Source organism: Ovis aries, chromosome 11, assembly GCF_016772045.2.
Source record: "Ovis aries strain OAR_USU_Benz2616 breed Rambouillet chromosome 11, ARS-UI_Ramb_v3.0, whole genome shotgun sequence".
Classification (NCBI taxonomy): Eukaryota; Metazoa; Chordata; class Mammalia; order Artiodactyla; family Bovidae; genus Ovis; species Ovis aries.
The window spans coordinates 18,241,644-18,262,328 of NC_056064.1; the positions used below are offsets into that span (position 1 = coordinate 18,241,644).

Sequence of the window (20,685 nt, forward strand, 5' to 3'; positions counted from 1 at the left end):
GGCGGGCTACAGTCCAGACAGTCACAAAGAGTTGGACATGACTGAGCAACTGCGTACACAGCGGAGCCTCTAGAAGGAACTAATCTCGCTGATACCTTGACCTCAGACTTCTGGCCCCTGCAACTGGGAGAAAATTAATTTCTGTTGTTTCAAACCCCTCCACTGGCTTGTGGTATATTTTTTACAGCCGCCCTGGAAAACTAATTTTGTAGAGGAGACATTCTGATTAGGAGATTTTGTGGGAAGAGGAGTTTTGCCTCCCAAATCCAGATTCTGATTCTGCAAGCACGTACTGGATCCCATCTGGTGACTTGACTCCTCAGGTAGGAACTGTTAACTTCCCTTGTTTTACAGATGCTGTTGCTGCTGCTAAGTCGCTTCGGTCCTGTTCGCACTGTGCGACCCCATCTTTTACAGATGAGGCAACCGAAACTCTGATAACTTGCTCAGTCACATGGAAATCAGAGAGTGGGGGGGGGGGGTCTGATTTCAAGTGCAAGAATTTTCCCATGAACACAGAGTTGGTGCTTAATGGCCGAATTCTTGTGAAACATCAGCATGTTGGGTTTAATGCTGGGGTTCTCAGTGACACCCCCCGTCCCTGCCCTGGATCCTAAGACCTCACTGTGCTTTCCTCTGCTTCCTTGACAACACTGAGTTCACCTTTTCAGGACTTCAGGTCTCAACACACACCCCAAGGTGCAAGAGGGTTACAGATTCTGTAAAGGTCGGCAGTTGCTTCTGGATGGCTGGGGTAGGGGGCAGAACCAGTCTCAAGAGTAATGGCACACTAAGAAGGAAGCTGTTTCTGAAACTGGGGTGTGGGTCCAGTGCTCAGGAATTGGAAACACCTGGCTGGCAGGAGAGGGCTCCTCAAAGGAGTTGGGAATAGATTTGCCAGATAAAATACAGGAAGCCTACTTATATTTGAATTTCAGATAAACGATGAATAACAATATTGCTTGGGACGTACTTATACTGAAAAATTATCTCCAATTCAGATTTAACTGGGTGTTCTGTATTTTGACTTGTAGAGTCTGGCAACCCTAGTTAGGAAAGGAAAGGCAGGTTAGGAGGATGGAGGGGAGTAAAGGTCTAGAACACACGACTTCCAGTGCTGGAAGATGACTTTGACGTAAGCCCAGGAGGCCGTGAGAATCCACTGAACGGGGCACCGTCCACCCACCGGGGCAGACCCATGGCACCAGGGTCTCTGGGGGGGCCTGGGCCAATAACTTACCTCCAGAGGCTGGGCGCCTGTGAACCCAGTCGACATTTGGAATCGCATAACCACCAGGAGCAGACAAGGAGAAGGCGGGACTCTGGGGGTCTGGCTACTCACCTCCAGGGCTTGGCAGGACTCAGGCTGGCAGCCTGGTGTGCAACCAGGCTCAAGTGGAGGACGTGGGCCTGGGACCCAGGAGAGGCACAGGAGGGGACACAGAGGGAGCTGGCACCGGGACTCAGCTAGTGACCAGAGCAAGTTGAAACCCTGGGAGGCCCCGGCTGAGAAAGTGAACATGGCTGCCCAGAGGACAGTTTTCAAACTTCACCAGGGATGATGATGGGATCCTTATCTCCTCTCCCAGGGACAGCAGGCTCACAGGAGGGTCTGCAGGGTGAGCCCCTGCCCTGGAGACTGTTACCTGGTACACTGGGTGAGGCCCGCTCTTCCTATGAGAGATTGGCCCCAGGAGTTCTGAGACCAGGCCTCCCCTCTTCCACCCTCCCTCCCCCAGCACAGAGACACCATCAAGTCAGGCAAGAAAAGCAAAGTGTTTATTTACATCTTGGTCTGTACACGAGAGTTCCCCAGGGAGCCTGCCTCTGCAAGCCTGCTCCTTTTTGGCCCAGGAACAGGCGGGAGGCAGAGAGCTTGGGACCCTAGGACTCAGCCTTGGAGCCTCAACCCCCTCTCCCCACACTGGGGCCTGGATGTGGGTCTCACCCCAGCCCCAGAGCTAAGCCTGCTTCTGGATGGAGGCTCCAGGGGCAGAAGACTCGGGTGAAATCCCACGATGCATCAGAGGCACCTGACAACCCCCTGGATGAGCCTTTGCGTGCAGCTCATCCCTCTCGGCTCTGGAGACCCAGCGGAGAAAGTGGAAGGAGCTGGGCGCCTCAGTGACTCAAAGTCCTGACATCACCAGGGATTTAACGGCACCCGGGTCTGAGCACCTTGGGTGGAAGAGCTCGGCGGTTGTTAATGGCAGGCGGGGGACGCAGCCTGAAGCCTCTTCCTTCTGCCCGCTTGGGGTCTGAAGCTGTTCAGACAGCAGATGGCGGTGGCCCTGAACCCAGGCCTGGCGTCAAGCCCTGGGAGCCAGGAGCTTCCTCCGGGGGGCCCGGGTGCATCCTCCCAGGAGCCCAGAGTGGCTGCAGACCCATGACAATCACTGCCAGGCCAACACCCCAGGTGAGAAAGGTGTGCTCTGCCAGCTACAGGTACTGACACCGACTCGGGGAGGGGTTTGGGGGAGAAGCTGCTTTGCACACAACCTTTTCTAGTGTGCAGGGTTCCTAAAGAGCGGCAGGCTGGGTGAGGCGCTGAGTGGGCCCAGGACCCCCACGCTAGGGACCGGAATGAAACATCTGTCCCAGGTTAGCGAGTCTGAGTGGCCGAGCAGGTGGAGGGTCTGGGGACGGCGTGCGGGGGGTCAGCCTCGTGTGGCGGAGGCGCGTGGACACAGAGGGGCTGCTTTGTATGCTTTACAGGGCTTGGGCAGAGGCAGGGCCAGGGTAACCAAGAAGACGTAGAAAAGGGGGCAGTGGAAACGTGGGAACTCCTGTACAGGGTGATGGGGGGCGGGAGGTGGGGAGAAGGCACAAAGACAACGACCCCAAACCATGCAGACAAAACACAGCCTGTGCAGCACAGCAAAGCCGAGGGCCCGGAGGAAGCCTGTCTCCCGAGGTTGCAGCGCCTAGACCCCCCATCGGGGTGGCCCCGGGGTGCCCAGCTCAGCCACCCCCTGCTGGTGGCGCCGGGCGGACGGCCCTCCTTTACGGTCACAACGAAAACAAAGAGAAACCTACGATGTTGGAGCACCAACGTCACGTGACATCGAGCTTCGAAGGGTCTACGCTTTTAGAAACAGACCTTTCTAGAAGGCAGCCTGTTTCCCCAAGAAAGAGGAACATGGCAGAAGGGCGGGCAGGAAGGCAGGCAAGCCCATGGCTCCGGCCCCTCATTCTCCCTGCCAGCTCATAGGTCCGCTCAGAATGGGCTGGGAGGGTCTGGAGATCCTTAAGGTCAGCAGAGGGAAGGGACTTGCTCTAAGTCACCCAGGTGGCCCCTGATGAGCCTGAAGCATCACAGGAGAGGGGCTGCCCGAGGAAAGTTCTGAAGTTCTGCACTGCCCCCTCCTCAGTCTACAACCCACCTCAGCCCTTAGGAGAGTCGCTGTAGACCTGCCAGGCGAACAAAGTCATTGCCTGGGCACCGCAACCATCCCCACACATCCCCTGCTCTGATCATGTCTATAATTAGCTTTTAGGTTTAAATCTGCTAATGCATTAAACCCACACACCTAGGCAGCACAAAAAAAGGGCTGAAATTTCTCCCCGGTCCACCAGGCCCCACTGGCTCCTGCGGGTCTTTTCCCTGCTACTAAGTCCCTCATTGGAACAAAAGAGCCTGCCTTCCTGACCCCCAGAACCTGGCTGGGCCAGGAGTTCAGCAGATTAGAGCCTGAAGCCTCCAGGGCTGGGGAGGGATGCTGGTGTGGTGACCTTTATCCACCCAATCTGAAAACAGATCAGAAAGCGGGAATCCCCTTGGGCTCAGCTCTGCCAGTAGGTAGCTGCTATTTCTGAGGCCGCTTTCAGCACCCACCCCCCAACTCTGTTCTACCTACACTTTAATCACTGGGCCTCTGACTGATACATCCCAACACCTGCCACCCACCGACTCCATGAGCAACAGGCAAAGACCAACCTGCCCACTCAGGTTTGCTAACCCCTAGGCTGGTGGCTTAGCCGGTGAAGAATCGCCTGCAGTGTGGGAGACCTGGGTTCAATCTCTGGGTTGGGAAGATCCCCTGGAGAAGGGGAGAATTCCGTGGATTGTACAGTCCATGGGGTCCCAAAGAATCGGATGACTTTCACTTTCCAGGCTCCTGAGAACAGCTGGATCTACCCACTCCTGAAGGCATCTGGCCTCCCCTCCTGGGTGTGAGGGGGTCTGCTAACATCTCACTATCTGACATCACCAACGTCTCAGCAGGGGAATTCAATGTTACCTAGCACCTAGGTGAACAAGCCCAACAGAGGTTTTCTCTGCCTCTGGCCAACTGCCTCCTAGAAGTCCCAACCTTGGCTGCACATTACCATCACCTGGGGAGCTCTCTGAACAGTTAGGTGCCTGGGCCATACCCACACCAACTGAATCCAAATCTCCGGAGGCCCAGGCAGCAGCATTAAAAAAAGTCTCCCTAATGATTCCAATGCACAGCCCAAGTTGAGACCCACTATTACTATTTCAGGTCTGGGTACTTCGGGAGGTTGTCAAACTCTGTGTTTTTAATGGGTCAGAAATAGATTAGGAGTTTACAGATAAAGGATAATTTCTCTTTGACAATTCTCAAAGAATCTGCAAATTTAAAATAACTTATCTAACTCTAATTTGTTTTTAGACATTGACTTGCTGGTTCAACGAATTTTGTTGGGGCTCTGATTAAATGTGAGGACTGCCCAGGGTCATGTCATATGTGAACCTGCAGCAGAACCCCCTCCCCACACCCCGAAACAACCTCTAAAACCTGCAGACAAAGTCATTGCTAATCCCTACTTGGTAGAGTTGCCAGGCTTAGCAAAAACGAAACCCACCCGGGGCACCCAGTTGAATTATAATCACCTGGGGAATTCTTAAACTCCAATGATGCCTGCGCTGCCCCCCACACCAACGGAATCAGAACCTCTGGGGATAGGGCCCAGTTACCAGAATTTTTTAAATGTCATTTTAAATATATCCCAAATATTGTATGGAACACCTACTGAAAATTGTTTTGCCTGAAATTCACATTTCACGGGGCATCCTGTGTATTCTCCAGCAGCCCCACCACCAAGACCCTGTTTTAGAACCTGCACAGGGGCTGTGGCTTGGAAGCCCTGTGGCATCGCCCCCTCTCAGGCTAAAAAGCTACAGGATCTGAACAAGCCTATTGGATGTATTATGGCTGAAGAAAGGTGGATTTAACTTGGGGCGTGTGTTAAATGGAACTCAGCCTCAATTTAAAGTCAGCCCGGTTCTCAGACCAGGTCCGGAGGGGCTTTCGGACCAGAGCTTCCTGGGGGAGTCGGTTCGCGTGGCGCCCCCTTCAGGCTGACAGCTTTCTCCACCCGCTTTCCCCTGGGTGGAGACTCCTTGCCACATTCTGTTATAAGCTCAGGCCTCTGCGGCCTCCCCTGAAATTCCACATCAGGGCGGCTAAAGAGCATATACACCGTCACCCATAAAATGCTCCTCCCCCAGGGCGAGCCCCACCCCCAAGGGCCAGGACCCGGATCGGGCTGGCCTCTCTGCAGGATGCCTTCTCATATAAAACCCAGACCCAAGCCGCAGCGTGAGTCATCAGCTTTCCGGTCTTCATTCATGCCATTCCTTCCTCTTAGCAAATTCTCCAGAGACCCACTCCCCACGCCTTCCTTCCACTGCCGCTTCTGCTTAGACCCCTGGAGGCCCCAAGGAGACCAGAGTCCTGAGGGGTCGAGAGACTCCCAGGAGACTGACCCCCACCCCCCCACCCCACTCCCGTCCTCCTCTTCCTGGTGTGGGTGGCCCCAAAGTCCTGGGATCAGATCCACGCACAGGCTTAAACAGAAGCTACAAAATCCAACAAGAGTGACTGGAACGGGATGAAGACCAGTCCTGGCTGAAGCCCTGCTGTCAGTGGGAACACACCCGAGTCCCCAAGTCCCTGCTCACCTTCCCAGCCCTCTCTCCTCTGCACACACGTGTCCCCAACATGCCCAAGCCTTCTCTTTCATAGGAGAAGCGCTGAAGGAAACAAACAGCAGTGGCGGGTTGTGGGGGGACGTTGGAAATAAGACCATGCGCATTTATCTGTATTTGGATTAAGGATATGGTTCACAAGCCACACAAAATTGAGACAAACTGGAAAACTCAAAGAAGAGTACCATATCTGCTCCCAGCTGCCTAGAACAAAAGATCACATGAAAGATCCAGAGGGTGAATTTCCACTGTGTCACCAGGCTGATCTGTACCTCTGAAACAGAACTGGGAGTCCACACTGATTTATTGTTTCTGTTGCGGTTCAGATATAGCCACGGCCTGGTCAGAGGGTAAAGCGTCTGTTTGCAATGCAGGAGACCCGGGTTCAATCCCTGGGTCGGGAAGATCCCCTGGAGAAGGGAATGGCAACCCACTCCAGTATTCTTGCCTGGAGAATCCCATGGACAGAGGAGCCTGGCAGGCTACAGTCCATGGGGTCACAAAGAGTCGGACACGACTGAGCGATTTCACTTTCACTTTCTTTGTTCCCTTAAAATCTCTAACTGGGCTTCCCAGGTGGCTCAGTGGTAAAAGAATCTGCCTGCCGAGGAAGGACGCATGGATTTGATCCCTGGGTCAGGAAGATGCCCTGGAGGAGGAAATAACAACCCACTCCAGTATTCTTGCCTGGAGAATCCCATGGACAGAGGAGCCTGGTGGGCTACAGTCCTTGGGGTTACAAGGAGTTGGACACGACTTAGTGACTAAACCACCACCCACCACCAGCAGCATGGAAGACTAAGATTTCCCTGCAACTTCCCCAACTGTCTCACACCAGCACAGCTGAGACCCGAATACAGGCGTGTTTCTAGAGGCTGGGAGAGAGGGGCCTCACTGTCCAGCAGAGCCAAACCCAGACCATGGATTCCGAAAACCTAAACCTAAGGCTGTGCCCAGGGACAGGTCAAGGCCCACTCCCAGCCCTTGGGAGCTGTTGAGAGGGTCCATCTACGCCTCTCTCCTACAAGGCAGCTCCCAGAAAGGAGGCTGACAAGGACGTGACCGTGTCTTTGGCTGCCCAATGTCAGCGCGTGCCCTAGACCGTCCCCATCCCCTTCCCATTTCTTTGAATCCTTCATTTACAATGCCGCTTGTTTTTCATGGTCTTAAAAAAAAATAACCAAGACAGAAAAGGAGAGGTAGGTGAGCAGGGATGGGCAGGTTTACGGAGAACTCTCAAAATGCCAAGAACCCTCAGGATGATGGCTGCCCCCCACCCCCAACCCTCTGCACCTCCAGCTCCTCTGCAAGCCTGAGTCCTCTGGATACACTGTGCACAAGCCTCACAGGGGGCTGCTGGATGCAGGAAGGGCTTGTGAGGACCCCCGACATGCCGCCCCCCCCCCCACCTCTTTCCTTCTCTCCGAACTCAAGCATCTGGGCCTGAAAGGTGGCCGAGGAGGCTGGTGAGGCATTCAAGCTCCTGGAAAAGGTCGTCACTTTGCCCCCGCTCCGAAGGGGAAACAGGGATGGGGGTCAAAGAGCCTGTCGCACTAGAATGCTTTTCAATCCTTGTCCCCAGAGGTAGAATCATTTTGTCCAGTATCTGAAACGCAAGCTTCTTCTAGCTCTCGTCATTACAGTAACTCCTGCTGGCTAACCTCGCCCCTGCCCACCTCCACGACCCTCTGCCCCCCCTGTGCGAGGGGCAGAGGGACCGCAAAACACAGGACAGCTGATGGCGCAGATGGCGCCACAGCTGCTGCCCAGGATCACGCTCTGCTGTGTGCACGGCCTCCCCACATACACACCAGTACACATTACACAGCGGTGCCCAGAGGCACATTTACAGTGTGTGTGGGAGGCCCGGCCCGGGCCGCATCCTCGGGCGGGGTTCTGCCCCTGAATCCTGGGCTCTGGGGGTCCTGCGGCTGCTCTGCAGCCAGCCACCCTCGTCTCAGTGTTTGATCTCGAGGATGGAGGGGTTGTGGTCCAGGATGGCTAGGATGATCTTGTCCATGTACTGCCTCAGCCGAAAGTTGATCTCCTCCTGCTCCTTGAGGGCTTCCATGAGCTGGAGGGAACAAGAAAGCGAGGTGAGAGGCCAGGCGGGGGGCCGGGGTGTGGGCAGAGCCAGTGTCCCAACAAAACCAGCCTCAGAGCCTGGGCAGGGGGAAAGGTGCAGAGGCGTAGGCCACACCCCCAGAGAGGCCCAGATCATTGGCCCGTTTAGGGGAGCCCAGATGTGTGCGATGTTGCTGATAAAGGCAGAGAATGCTGGCCAGAGGCGCTTATAGTCAGGAGTGACACCCAATGTCCCAAGACCCTAAGACCACCAGCTGTTTCCTCTCGCCACCCCCAGTCCTGCCGCTGTCCTTCTCCAGGTCGACTCCTGCCGTGTCCATGGGATGCGCCTCTGCCCGCAGGCTGGTGCTCAGCTCATGTGGGCACTCAAGGCCAGGGGCCAGCTCCTGGCTGCGTGTCCCCAGCACAGGGTAAAGGGGTTCGGTGACTCGTGTTGAAATCTAACCTGGGTATCTTGGAGGCCTGATCTTTCATAACCATACCCCAGTGGGGCAGAAAGAGTGGGCTTTGGTGCTAGGGACCTGGGTTCCTCTCTCTCCGTAAGCTGGGTGATCTTGGGTGATCCTGGTCTCCCGATCTGTGACATGGAAGTGTTCAGAAAGCCTTCGTGTTCTCAGAAGATTAAATGAAGACATACTGCAAGCACGTGCCCCCCAAAACGCTAATATCCTTCTCCTGCTGGCTTGGGTCCAGGGGACATCCGGCCTCCCCTGGATCGCACACTGATGACATCAACGGGCCATTCTGGCACTCCCGACCAAGCGAATTCAAACTCTGCTCTGCTCCCAACCGCACTCTCCTCCCACCACATACAGGAAATTGGAGCAGGCTTAGCTCTGCCTCCTCTCACTGCTCTGCCCCATCACTCGGGGTCACTGCAGATGGGGACGCCCAGGGGGCCAGGCCCGGGCCTGCTTTTCCTGCCCCGGGGCAGGACTCACGGGCGAGGGCCAGGCTCCATGGCCAGAGCGTGTGGACATGTTACCTCATCGCGAGAGGCTGTGTCTATTTCCGCTGCCAGGGACTGGGCTTTGGTCTGGGTGGCAAAGAGGTTCTTGGCTTCGTAGAGGCTGAGGCTCAAGATTTGTCCATTCAAGTCATCATTCTGATCTCGCAGCTTGTGATTCTCCTGCAGAGGGGGACACAGGCAACTCTGACTCCCACCGGGACCCGCTGCTCCGCGTCCATGGCCTCCTGACCATGCCCCAGGGTGTGCGTCACTGGCCAGTCCAGGACACCCACAGATGACCTGGCCTCTGCTGGGCTCCAGGGCGAGGAGGGCTGGGTCCTGAGGGGCTTGGGGTCCTGAGGAGGAGTTACAGCCCTTGCTCAGGGAGCCAGGTTTCCAGGGAGGAGCATGGCTCCAGACCACCCCTTCTTCCCTGGGGGTGGGTGAGCCGGAAGAGGGGCCCCAGAGGACACTGCCCACTCAGTGGCTCCTTCTCCAACACTGGCCCTTGGTGAGGGAAAGTGATGCTCTGGGTCCCTGGGGTGGCAGGTCAGCTCGTCTCCTTGGCTCCTCCTGCAGTCGGGCTCAGGAATCCTGCTCTGGGGAGTTCTTTCCAGGGTGCCCTCGGCTCCTGTGTGCCTCCTGCCCAGAGCCAGCTGACCAGCCCCATGCTCTAGCTTTTGCCTCAAGGCTCCTACCTGCTCACATCTGGGACCCCAGGCGCCCCCTTGTGGCTGAGAAGGGCTGGGGTTTAGGACTGCTGTGGGACGGGGACCTTGAGGAGCTGCCCCACAGGGATAATTAATTCTGCAGGGTCTCTGAGCACCCTCAGGCCCCCGTTGGGTCACTGCCCCTCCTGATCCTGCTTCCCCCACCCCCAAGGGCGGCCCAGTCACAGGAGAGCGTCCAGGAACCCTCTGAAATGGACTCTTGGGCTCGGGGTAGGAGACACTGATGTGTAGCTGAGTGAGGTTTCCTTCTCCCACGTGCCCAGGACAGAAGACTGGTGTCTGTTTCCCGTCATGGATGCTGAGCAGAGACCGACCCTGGGGTTTCCACCCACCTCGTCTGAGCTGTGAGAAAGGGCTGAGCGGGCCTGATGATCAAGGTGTCGCGAGGAGCAGGCAACTAGTTACAAGGGAAAAGGAGGCGCTCCGACGCTCAGCCCTGAACAGGAGACGCACCCCGAGGGGACCCGGACACCTCGTGCCCTGGGATGGGGGCTCCCGGGGCCTACCTGCTTGAGCCGCTTGACCTCGTGCTCCAACTCGACCTCTCGGGCCCTGGCGTTGAACTCGCCGAGGCTGGAAGACGAGCTGCGGCCCCTGCCCGGCCGCTCGCAGTCCAGCTTGTACATCTGCAGGTGCTCCAGCTCCTTCCGCAAGTCCTCAATGAGCTGCGGGGGAAAGAGGCCGGTTGGCAGGAGCACGGATGCGGGGGGCTGGTGGGGTGGGGTAGGGTGGGGCGCCCTGGAGCCCACCGACCCACCTCCTGTGTCGCCTCCCGCTCCTTCTGGAACTCGAGGCGGTTGTGCCGCAGCTTGTCCATCATGCGCTTGTACAGGTCCATCTCATCCTTGAGCCGCAGGCTGGTGTCCTCCAGCCGGTCTGACATGCGCTGCCGCTCCTGTAGCCAGGGAGACCGGGGCAGGGGGAGAGTTCCCAGGGGGCCCGCTGCGCCCTGGGGGGCTTTGCTGGGGGCCTGGGGCAGCTACCTCGACAAATAGGCAATCAGACCAGCCCGGAGGACAGAGCCCTCCAAGGCACGAATTAAAGAAACAGCTAGACCCCTAATTCTAGAGCTGCAATAAGAAAAGCCTCAGGTCTCCACAGTCCTTCAATGATGCCAGATGGATTTGAATAGAAGGTAAGAGTCCAAACAGAATCTGGCCTCTTTCTCCTTATTTTCCCCCATAATACAGAGAAACGTATTCACTGTACAACATTTGGAAAATCAGAAATATGCAAAGACAAACTATTTGTATTTTGTTCCCTTTTTTTTTTGGCTAGGGCAATGAGAATTTCAGAAACTAGAAACCGAAAGGCCAGCGATAGCCAACACGGCCTCTCTGTGGATTCAGCTCAAGATCCAAGTCTGAGCAATGCCTGAACCTAACGCTCACCTCATCCAGCTTCTCTGTTTGTGACTTGAGCCGAGTCACCGTTGTTCTAAGCTCGGTGTTTTCTTCCTCTAATTGCTGCACTCTGGGGAAAGGAGGACAAGAATGTCAGAAATGGAGGTTATCTCACAGCCTGACAGTCTGTAGCAATTCTCAGCTCCCTAGAGGAAGGAAGATACCAGAAAATGAGAGAGAGAGAATATGAATAATTGTTCCAAATGGTAGTATGGCTGTGAGCTCCCTGTCATCCAAGGCAAAATGATAAAGATCCTGAATTACTATCATCTTTGAATAAAAGGAAAAACTCACTTGGGAATGAATAAGAGCGCGGGGTTCTTTGTACATACGTGCTTAGGGCCTGAAACACCCCATGGAGGGAGAGGCAGCAGTGGTATTTTTCTGCTAAATGGAGAATCCTCCTGCGGTGTCCATGGCGGGGCCCTCCTGTGAGGATCCACAGTTTGAAGGCAACGAACGCACCATACTTGGTTTTCGCTCTCCCCTGGGGCTCTTCCCTTGGCGTGTTCTCTGACGCCCACGGGCAGTGGTTCTGACCCTCTAACCCTCTGTGCTAGTGTTCACAAGGGGGTGTCCAGGTCGATTTTACGTGACCCAAAAAGGGGCCGGTGAGCGGGGCCGCCAGCCAGTGGCCCTGGGGGTGCTGGGCCATTCCCAGCAGGGCGTTCCCTCTCCTTCCCACTGCTGCATCCTCCTTGGATGGAGGGCTCCTTGGCCCCAGGTGTCCACTGGGCTCCCCAGGAGAAAAAAACCCCTCTCCAGGGCTTGAGGGGATCTCAGACCTGCCCCCACCTACCTGAGGAGGCCGCCTCACCTGAGGCACAGAGCACCCGAGGGAACAGCGCCCCCTGGAGTCAGGCAAAGGGCCGGCCTCCTGGGCCCGCACAGCCACCTGCATCCCAGCCGCCTCTCAGCCAGCCGACTGGCCGGCTGTCAGAGCAGGCAGAGGACGTGATGCTGAATGAGGGACCGGGCTCATTAAGAAACAGGTGCAAAACAGCAGCTTCTAGAACATGAGTGGACAATTCAGGGAAATTGGCGGGGCGGGGTGTCTCTGATTGCATGGAGGTTTGGCCCGCCCAGTCCCCTTTGGGCCTGCTTGACCCTGCCAGCCGTGAGGTGAGAAGTGAGAAACCACCTCCCACCCCAGGCTGGGCAGGGCAGACTCGCCAAGGCTCAGCTCAGAGCCTGGGGCAGCAAGGGGCCTGAGGGGAAGGGGGGCAGCCATCCACTGTGTCAGGGGCCCAGGAGGGCCTCTGGCCTGGGTCGGGGGAGAGGGCCTTGGACATCCTCAGAGTCCCCACCTAGGTGCAGTGGTCAGCTGTGCCGCAGCCCATCTGCCTTCCTGCTCACTCTACGGGGAGGCTGACGGATGGATATTGAGGCCCAGGAAGAGACAGAGGACGTCCAACGTCACAGAGCTAGCGGGTGACCACGCCAGGCCCCCAGGTCGTCCTCCCCTGCCTGCCTCCGGTGCAAACAGCTGTGGCTCAGGCCCAGGGGCAGCCCTGCACAGCCTCTGTCCCCGGGTCACCGGGTCAGGGCTCCCTAGTGTTCAGGGGCGGGGAGAACCCAACAGCAGGGGGCGCTCCAAGCCTGGACAGCAGACCCAGCCCAGGACTCAGGGCAAGACCAGTGTGTGCATATTCCCTTAACCTATGCTCTGCTGCTGCTGCTAAGTCGCTTCAGTCATGTCAGACTCTGTGCGACCCCATAGACGGCAGCCCACCAGGCTCCCCCATCCCTGGGATTCTCCCAGCAAGAACACTGGGGATAAAGCATCACTTCCAGTTGGACCTACTATGAAAAATGTTACTTTGCACATTCTTTTACCTGCTTCCTAGAGAACACGCCCAGGCGTTCAGGTATCAAAAGGAGAACTGTTAGGACCAGAGGCTTCCCTGTGGGATGTTTTCCCATCTAAATAATGGGACTGAATCTGCCCGCAGAGGCATCAGAGGGACCCACCTGGTGGTGAGCAGCTCGATCTCCGTGCTGCGCTCGCGCTCCAGCTTGCTGTAGGCCTCGCGGTGACGCCTCGCCTCCTCCTCCAGGGCCTGCTCGGCCGTGGTCTCCTGATCCTTCACCATCTCCTCCAGCTCGTGCACCCTGCGGAGAGGCATGCGGGCCCAGTGCAGGGCCAGCTCTCGTGGCCTCACTCTCCTCCCCTCAACCTAGGCTGCGACCAAGGGGAGCCCCGGACCCCACGTCACGGACAACCCAACTGTGGGCTGGTAGCTCTACTGACAGATGAACAGGGGACCCTGCAGAAGCTGAGGAGAGGCGGGCCAGCCACGCGTGCCACCGAAGGGCGGTGCCGGCAGTCAGTCCAGAGGGGAGAAGCGGGTCTCCTAGGGCGGCACGGAGAGGGCCGGCCTCACTGCAGCCGGATCAAACAGCCCAGAGGCCTCGCCTCCTCTTTTCACTCCCTCCCTTCCAGGACGGGATGCCTCTGATCAACAGTTCAGCTCACTGGGCACCTTGACTGCAAACATGGGCACGTCCTGGCCGGTGGTGAGCACGCCAGAGCTGGGGAAGGCCTGGCACCACTGTGGACCTTCTAACCCTGTGACTCGTGGCCAGGATGGTGTAACACTCCGGGACATGACCCTCTGGGAGGCTGACCCTCTGGGCTGCACAAGAGGACCTGTCTTTGAGTCCTCCAAGGTTGAGGACCAGACCCTGGGTGGGGATCAGTTTACCAAGTTTCAGGAGGGTTATACTCTACACGCACCACCTCATCAAGTTGTGTTCAGTGGGCCTCTGTCGGGGGGAGGGCAGAGCAATGCCTGGACCCCTCCCACAGGTGGCAGGTGTGAGCCCGACTCCCACCAGCCTCTCCCTCTGTAAAGCTTGTCCCCCGGAACGGAGCCAGGCTCTCATTGTTGCAGGACAGAGATAGGAAATGGGTCTCAACTTCCACCTTTGACCCGAGCTGGGGCTGCAGACCTGGAGGGCCGAGGTCAAGCTCTGTCTTCCTGGCCCCTAAAGACCTGTCCCCCTGGGCGCCCAACATGGGCGGGGCCAACAGCAAGGTGCTGACAGGTCACAGGCCCGCCGAGCTAGAAGGACACGCAGGTCACCCCCGCCCCGACCTCCCCCGGGGCGGTCGCGGCCGAGGCCGGCCTGACCTGTGCACCAGCTGTGTATTCTCCTGCTTCAGCTTGCTCTTCAGGTCCCCGTTGGTCAGGCTGTCGTTCTCCAGCTCTGTCACCTTTTTTTCCAGGAAGCTCACCTACCATAAGGGGGTGGCGGAGAAAACCTTTGAGTCCACAGGACAGAGAACCTAACGATGGTGAGACTGAGGCCAGGACCCCCACTGGTGTGTGAAGAGGAGTCATGTTGGGGTGGGGATGGGATGGATGTGTCCAGGTGGTCGGGGCTGCCTACCCCCAACTCCTGGGTCTTCCACGTCCCCAGGCAGTACCTCAGAGCACCCCAACCCCACCCCAGGGGGCACGCGTGGCGAGTCCCGTCTGCCCACGCCCGCCCTGGCGCACCTTCTCCGTGATGTCGTTGTCACAGGAGTCAATGCTGTCCCGGAACAGGTCCTCGGTGCTGCCGTTGCTGCTGCTAAAGTTGCTGCTGTGCATGAGCTGCCTGGGGGTGGTGTGGTGGGGGGGAAATGCATGTCTGTGCATGAGCTGCCTGGTGGGGAGGGGGAGGCCTGTCCTGCTGCAGGGGCCTTGGGGAGACTGGGGTTCAGACTCAGCCTATGGGCTGGGGGAGCACCCCAGACCGCTGGGAGAGTACCAGGAACCCCTCTGAGGAGGCTGCCCTCCCTCAGTCAGGGGAGCAAAGTGGCCTGACCCCTGACCGCAAGAGATCGCTTTGCCCAGAGGACAGCAGACAAGCTGCAATGGCCCTCCTGAGCCCGGTAGACGTGGTCAGTCCACCAGGGACTTTCCTCCTGCTCCCTGTGCTCACTGGGGGGCCAGCTAAAAGGTGACGTGGGACCCAGCTAGTGGAGGCACCCTCCCCCAGCCCCACCTCCTGAGCCCCTTCCACCTGGGAACCACCCCAATGAGGCGGCTGGGCACCACAATCCGGGAAGAGGGCCTGGGCCCCCCGAGGCCACCCAGCCCCCTAACCAAGCTGACTCCTGCTATGTCACTGGGGACCCAGGTGTGGGTAGGGGGACAGAAACCCATCCAGGATGTGCACGACAATGGGCTAGTGAGTGGGACTGAAAAGGGGCCACGGCTGTCCAGGTGACCCCTTACCTGAGGCAAAAACCCCCTCTGCTCCCCAGCGGCCCCTACCTCCCACTCTGTGCCAGGCAGCAGCCGGGGTCTCAGCCAAGACGCCGCCTCACCCCAGCGCCTGGACCCTCGCTGCAGCTGCCAGGGCCCCGGGTGCGGACCTGGGCGAGTCTGCGGGAGAGCTGGTGTAGGACCTGGTGGGCCCAGGAGCAGAGGGACCAGCTCCAGGGGAGACCCTCACGCCCCATCTCTGTCAGCGGGAAGCCCAGGGCCTCTGCTGGTAGGGCCGCCTGCTCCAGAGCACAGGGAAGCACATGGAGTGTGGGGTGGACTGTGTCTCTCAGGGCACCCCTGGGGTGCCTGCCAGAGGCAGGGGCAGCTGCGGGTTCAGAGGCTGTACCCTGCCGGGAGGGACACCAGGTAGGCCAGGGAGGAGCCCAGCCCTTCTTTCCTGGAAGTGGATTGTCCGTCCGCTGCCTGCACTGCCCTGGGACACCTCATCCCCTCTGTGCGTCCAGCCACATGCAGGGCACTGGCTGGGTCTGAGTTGCTGGCACAGAGTTGGCCACCGTGGCAGCAGGAGTGTAGTGCAAGAGGACAGCATTCAACCTGCGCTACCCTGCTCAGGTGGTAAAGAATCTGCCTGAAATGCAGGAGACCGGGGTTCGATTCCTGGGCCGAGAAGATGCCCCAGGGGAAGACGTGGCAACCCATTCTACTATTCTTGCATGGAGAATCCCATGGACAGAGGAGCCTGGTGGGCTACAGTCCATGGGGTCACAAGAGTTGGACACGACTGAGTGACACACACACACACACACACCCCCGGGGGGGGACCTTACCGTCCGAAGGCCGTGCTGGAGATCTTCCGATTGGGGCTACACAGAGAGACAGAGAGAGAGAGAGAAGGCCACTGAGAGAGAGAGAAGGCCACTGAACAGAGGGGCCTCTAGCCCACTGCTTCCTCTGCCCTGGCCACAGAATACGCAAATGCAGGCGAGGCTTTGTTCTGCCCACTGAAGGGAATTTACACGTCAGCTTGGCCCTCAGAACTGCCCCTGATCACCTGCCAGGAGAGAGTGGGGCCCCCAGTCACCGACCAGGGGAGAGGGGGGGCCCCAGTCACAGACCAGGAGAGAGAGGGGGGCCCCAGTCACTGCCAGGAGAGGGTGGGGGGCCCTAGTCACCGACCAGGAGAGGGTGGGGGCCCCCGCCCCGATGCTTCTTCCCCGGGTTCCCCCCCGCTGGTCCCCGGGGCCACACCTGTTGGCCTTCAGGCTCTTGAGCCGGGCTTCCAGGTCGTTGAGCAGGCTGATTTTCTTGCAGCACTGGGAGCAGTAGACGTCCACAGGCTCGCTGTCGTATGCGTGCCGCATCTTTCGCGGCGTCTGCCCCGCGCTGGGTCGTAAGAAGGAAAAAGGTTCACCTTCGGAACCGCTGTCCAGTTCGGTGCCCCATCCCACTGAGCTTATTACTAGGTTCTCTGAAACCTGTAAGCTGTGTGCGTGTGTGTGTGGGGTGGGGGTGGGGGTGTGGGTGTGGGGGTGTGGGGGTGTGTGTGTGTGTGGGGGGGTGTGGGTGTGTGTGTGTGTGTGTGTGGGTGGGTGGAACTACAACAGTAGAGCTCCCTCTTCCAGTGCTCTCAAAGACAGGAAGCCAAAGAGTTGTACCCATTTCACAGAGGAGGAAACTGACAGTTAATGTCAGAGTAAGCAATGACTCAGGTGCGTGGGAAGGTATCAACATGCCACTTGGCGTCTGCAGCCCCTCAGGCTGGTTAATTTGGTTTCTTCCCCAAGATAGAAGGAAGGAGGAATTCCAGACCCCCAACCCCCAGCCCCCTGCAGGATTCAGAGGCAGTTCCTGCCCATCTACAGGAGCAGAGCCCAGTTAGTTCATGGCTCTGCCTGCCGAAACCCCCCGGGATGAGGCAGGATTGGTTCTGCCACTTTTCCTGGATCCCAAAGGCCGCTGTACACTGAGGGGCCACCTGGAGGACACTGACGACCCCAGGTCCGAGTAGACGTTGGTCCTGGTCTCGTCGTCCGGGCAGGGGCTGCCGGGGGCACAGTCCACATCATCCGCCTCCCCGTAGTCCTCGAACTGCTCCTCGTTGCTGATGAGCGAGGTGGTGGAGTGCGTGGACAGGTCTGACGTGGTCATGGACGGAGGGTGGCCCAGGGACCTGAGTGCAGGACAAGGGCCAGCTGCGAACCGGGGGGGCGCCACAGCCCGTGGGGGACAGGCAGGCCAGGACACCAGGACCCTGACGATGAAGCCTGTCCTCCTGCCCCGGTTAAGGACACTCTGGGGATCGTGTCCTAAGGGAAACATCTCATCACAGGAAGTTTCTGCTCCAGAGATGCTCAAATCGACATTTCCACAGGGCAGCAAAACACTGCTTACAACTCAATGGCTTATTGAAGCAACACTGAAATGGCTATTAAATGACAGCATGTATCAGTAAATGAAATGATCACATAAACTGTGGACTCTCAAACTGTTGCGGAAAGGTTAAAAAAAAAAAAACATTGGCAATAATGTGGAAAAATTAAAACTCAAAGCTTTTTTTAATTTAAAAAAATTAAAAAATTAAAACTAAAAGCTAAACTTAAAAACATTTTTTTAAAGTTTTCCCAGGTAGCACTAAGCGGTAAAGAATCCACCTGCAACCCGCTCCAGTATTCTTGCCTGGAAAATTCCATGGACAGAGGAGCCTGGCATGGTTACAGTCCATGAGGCGGAAAAGAGTCGGGCATGACTGAGCACACACACGCAAAATTTAAACCAACAATGAAACAAAAGAGGTAAAATTTTAAGCATAAAAGCCTAAGCATGAGACGGGTCTACACAGAAGAAGGAAAGCAGGAAGTGAAAATATTTAAAGGGCAATCGGGCTTGGGGTGTGGAGAGTGGCGCCATCAGTAAAGTGAGTTACCTGCCCTTCATTCTCACTTTTTCTCCCTTTTTCAAGCTGCGTAAGTGCTCAAGTTCCAACAATGAATGAGGTTTTTAAAATAACAATGAGTTACGAGGCAGGATGCGTCTCCTATGTTTATAGGGAGGAATTCTTGTCCAAAGAAGCCTGACGCCACAGATCACGGGTCAGAGACCCTGGGTCTCTCACAGGTGACCCAGGGTGGCCTGGGGCAGTGTCAGGGGGCTGGCTGCACCTGCTCTGCAACCTAAGAACAAAGAAGTACAGCTAGCACATCACCTGGCAGAACAGATCTTCCCTTGAGTCACTGGGTGGTAGCTGCTCATTAACTAGGATCTCTCCACCCTCTAAGACTCCGCACTCAAAACTGGGAAACAGTGATCCAGGCATCACAGCCTTAATGACAGGGTGACAAAGATCAAGTCTTTTGGTACCCTCACCCTATTTATTTACTTATTTATCTGCCCTCCGGTTCCTTAGGGCCTGGGGCTGCATTTGTCACATTCCTCACTTTGTTTTTGTATAAATTTGACTAAAACTCTTGGCACCCACTGCTGGCTGCCTCCCGGTGACTGGTCCCAGAAAACACGGGAATGATCGGGTAGCAGATGATTAGCCAATAGGTCAAAGGGTCTGCGGTCCCCGTGACCGGCTGTCCAGGGGCTGTGGCCACAAGCACAGCGGATGGACCGCTCCCAGCACAACTCCAAAGGCACCTCCTCCCTTGAAGACCGTGGCTTCTAGAGCCACTGGGGTTTGAGAACACCTGGACTGAGAAAATACATTAGGCTGAGACATATGAAATTGCGTTCTCCTTGAAAGGTGCAAACGAAAAGCTGACAATTTTGTTTGGTCAACGGATACTGGAAGCCCTTGCTTCCTTTTCCAAATCCCGGGGCTGATCGTCACATGCTCATCACCTCCTCCTGATGCCTGAAGCTCCAGGCAGTCTTAACTCACTTGTCCTCGGGCAGGAACAGGCCTCCTAGAACTGCATCCTTCTCGGCGGGAATTCCGACCGGCCCCTCCAGGATCCGGGTGCTCTCCATGGGACCCTCCATGTCCGACTCCTGGGGGCCCTCGGGCGGGGCCAGCGTCATGGCCTCATCCTCATCCTCGGGAAAGAAGTCTGGCTCTGTGGGCAGGAGCTCGCCATCGGCGAAGGTGGGGTCTGGCACCTCGCTGCCCTGGGGAAGACAGAAGGGGACAGCATGAGTGAGCCTGGCTTCTGGGGCTCAGCACTGCTCCTCAGACCACAGGGACGCCAGGAGGGGACTGGCAGGTGGTGCCAGGGAGCCACAGACCCCAAGACCTCGGGTATGAGACCCTGGCACGTGATCTGTCTTGGGGGCCTCTTAAGCAAGCCCAGTGAGGGGTGGGAACCTCTGGGACCGCCGTCCGTGGAGAAGGGCCACAGCCAGGCCAGCTGCACGGTTCAGATCCCGCTCGGCAGGGTCTCCAACCCAAAGTCTGGACAGGAAGCCAGGTGACTCAGACAAGGCTTCTTAGGGTTATAAGGGCACAGCCCCAGTGAAAACGACAATGACCTAGCAGAGTTTGATGCAACATGCTACAGGGGCATCAGCAGAGCCTAAGGGTTGGCCCCCCTCTGTCCCCCAACGCCTTGATTCTGGGCATGTCCAATATTGTCTCTGAACTCCAGTTCTGGCCTCTCTGTAAGCCGAGAATGGCAACGGAATCCTACGGATCCCTGTTCCCAGCAGGACCTCGATGGATAACCCCTGGCCACAAGTCTGTCCCGGCCCGGCCACAGCCACCTTACTGCTGTTGCTGTTCAGGGCTAAGTTGTGTCCGACTCTTTGGGACCCCATGGACTGCAGCATGCCAGGCCTCTCTCTAGCCCTCACCATCTCCCGGAGTTCACCCAAGTGCACGTTCACTGAATTGGTGACGCTATCCAACCACAGCCACCCTGGGGAGCAAGAATTCTAGGTCTCTCAAGTCTGAGCTTTGGGCCGGTCCCCAGGGTCTTCACACACTGCCCGGCACAATGCCAGCACAGCATCAAGATCTGCCCAAACCTTTTGCCAAAACCGTCTGAGACGATCTCTGGGTTTATTCAGCATTTACCCTAGTCTGAGAGGCAGCTTTCGGCAAGTCATTTTTCAAGGCTGCTTTGCCCCCAAGGAGGTAGGAACCCCTAAGGATCCTTTGCCCCTAAGGATGCCTCCACCTGCTCCCAGCTGAGATGTCAACTACCCCCCAGGTTCTTCGGCCTGCTTCTCAACTAGGATTGGCAGAGCCTCAGTTAGAGGTGCTTACTCCAGCCCCAGGACAACAGGAAGGTTAACAGTAACAGGGCTGTGAAAAGCCTTGGGGCATCTCAGACAACACCGGGATCAGAGACATCCAAGGAAGGTGGTGAGTGAGCAGTGTAGCTGTGTCCGCTGGTAAGCAGGC

At 57.2% G+C, this 20,685-nt stretch overlaps 1 protein-coding gene across 6 annotated transcripts in view; it reads right to left on the bottom strand.

Moving 5' to 3' along the window:
* Window positions 1-1,757: 1,757 nt before the first annotated feature.
* Window positions 1,758-20,685, bottom strand: part of RAB11FIP4 (RAB11 family interacting protein 4) — a 108,097-nt gene continuing 89,169 nt past the window's right edge. For 4 of the 6 annotated variants that reach the window (XM_042255438.2, XM_042255440.2, XM_042255439.1 and 1 more), the window contains 13 exons: window positions 19,225-19,451; window positions 17,317-17,511; window positions 16,590-16,724; window positions 16,169-16,204; window positions 14,625-14,724; window positions 14,256-14,359; window positions 13,093-13,233; window positions 11,110-11,191; window positions 10,476-10,613; window positions 10,225-10,383; window positions 9,024-9,167; window positions 8,484-8,615; window positions 1,758-8,027 (listed from right to left, as the gene is read on the bottom strand). In XM_042255438.2, coding sequence (XP_042111372.2) covers window positions 7,911-8,027; window positions 8,484-8,615; window positions 9,024-9,167; window positions 10,225-10,383; window positions 10,476-10,613; window positions 11,110-11,191; window positions 13,093-13,233; window positions 14,256-14,359; window positions 14,625-14,724; window positions 16,169-16,204; window positions 16,590-16,724; window positions 17,317-17,511; window positions 19,225-19,451 — 1,710 coding nt within the window. In that variant the 3' untranslated portion in view covers window positions 1,758-7,910. The remainder of the gene's footprint in view (window positions 8,028-8,483; window positions 8,616-9,023; window positions 9,168-10,224; window positions 10,384-10,475; window positions 10,614-11,109; window positions 11,192-13,092; window positions 13,234-14,255; window positions 14,360-14,624; window positions 14,725-16,168; window positions 16,205-16,589; window positions 16,725-17,316; window positions 17,512-19,224; window positions 19,452-20,685) is intronic. The other 2 variants (XM_042255436.2, XM_060395250.1) reach the window with 1 other exon arrangement.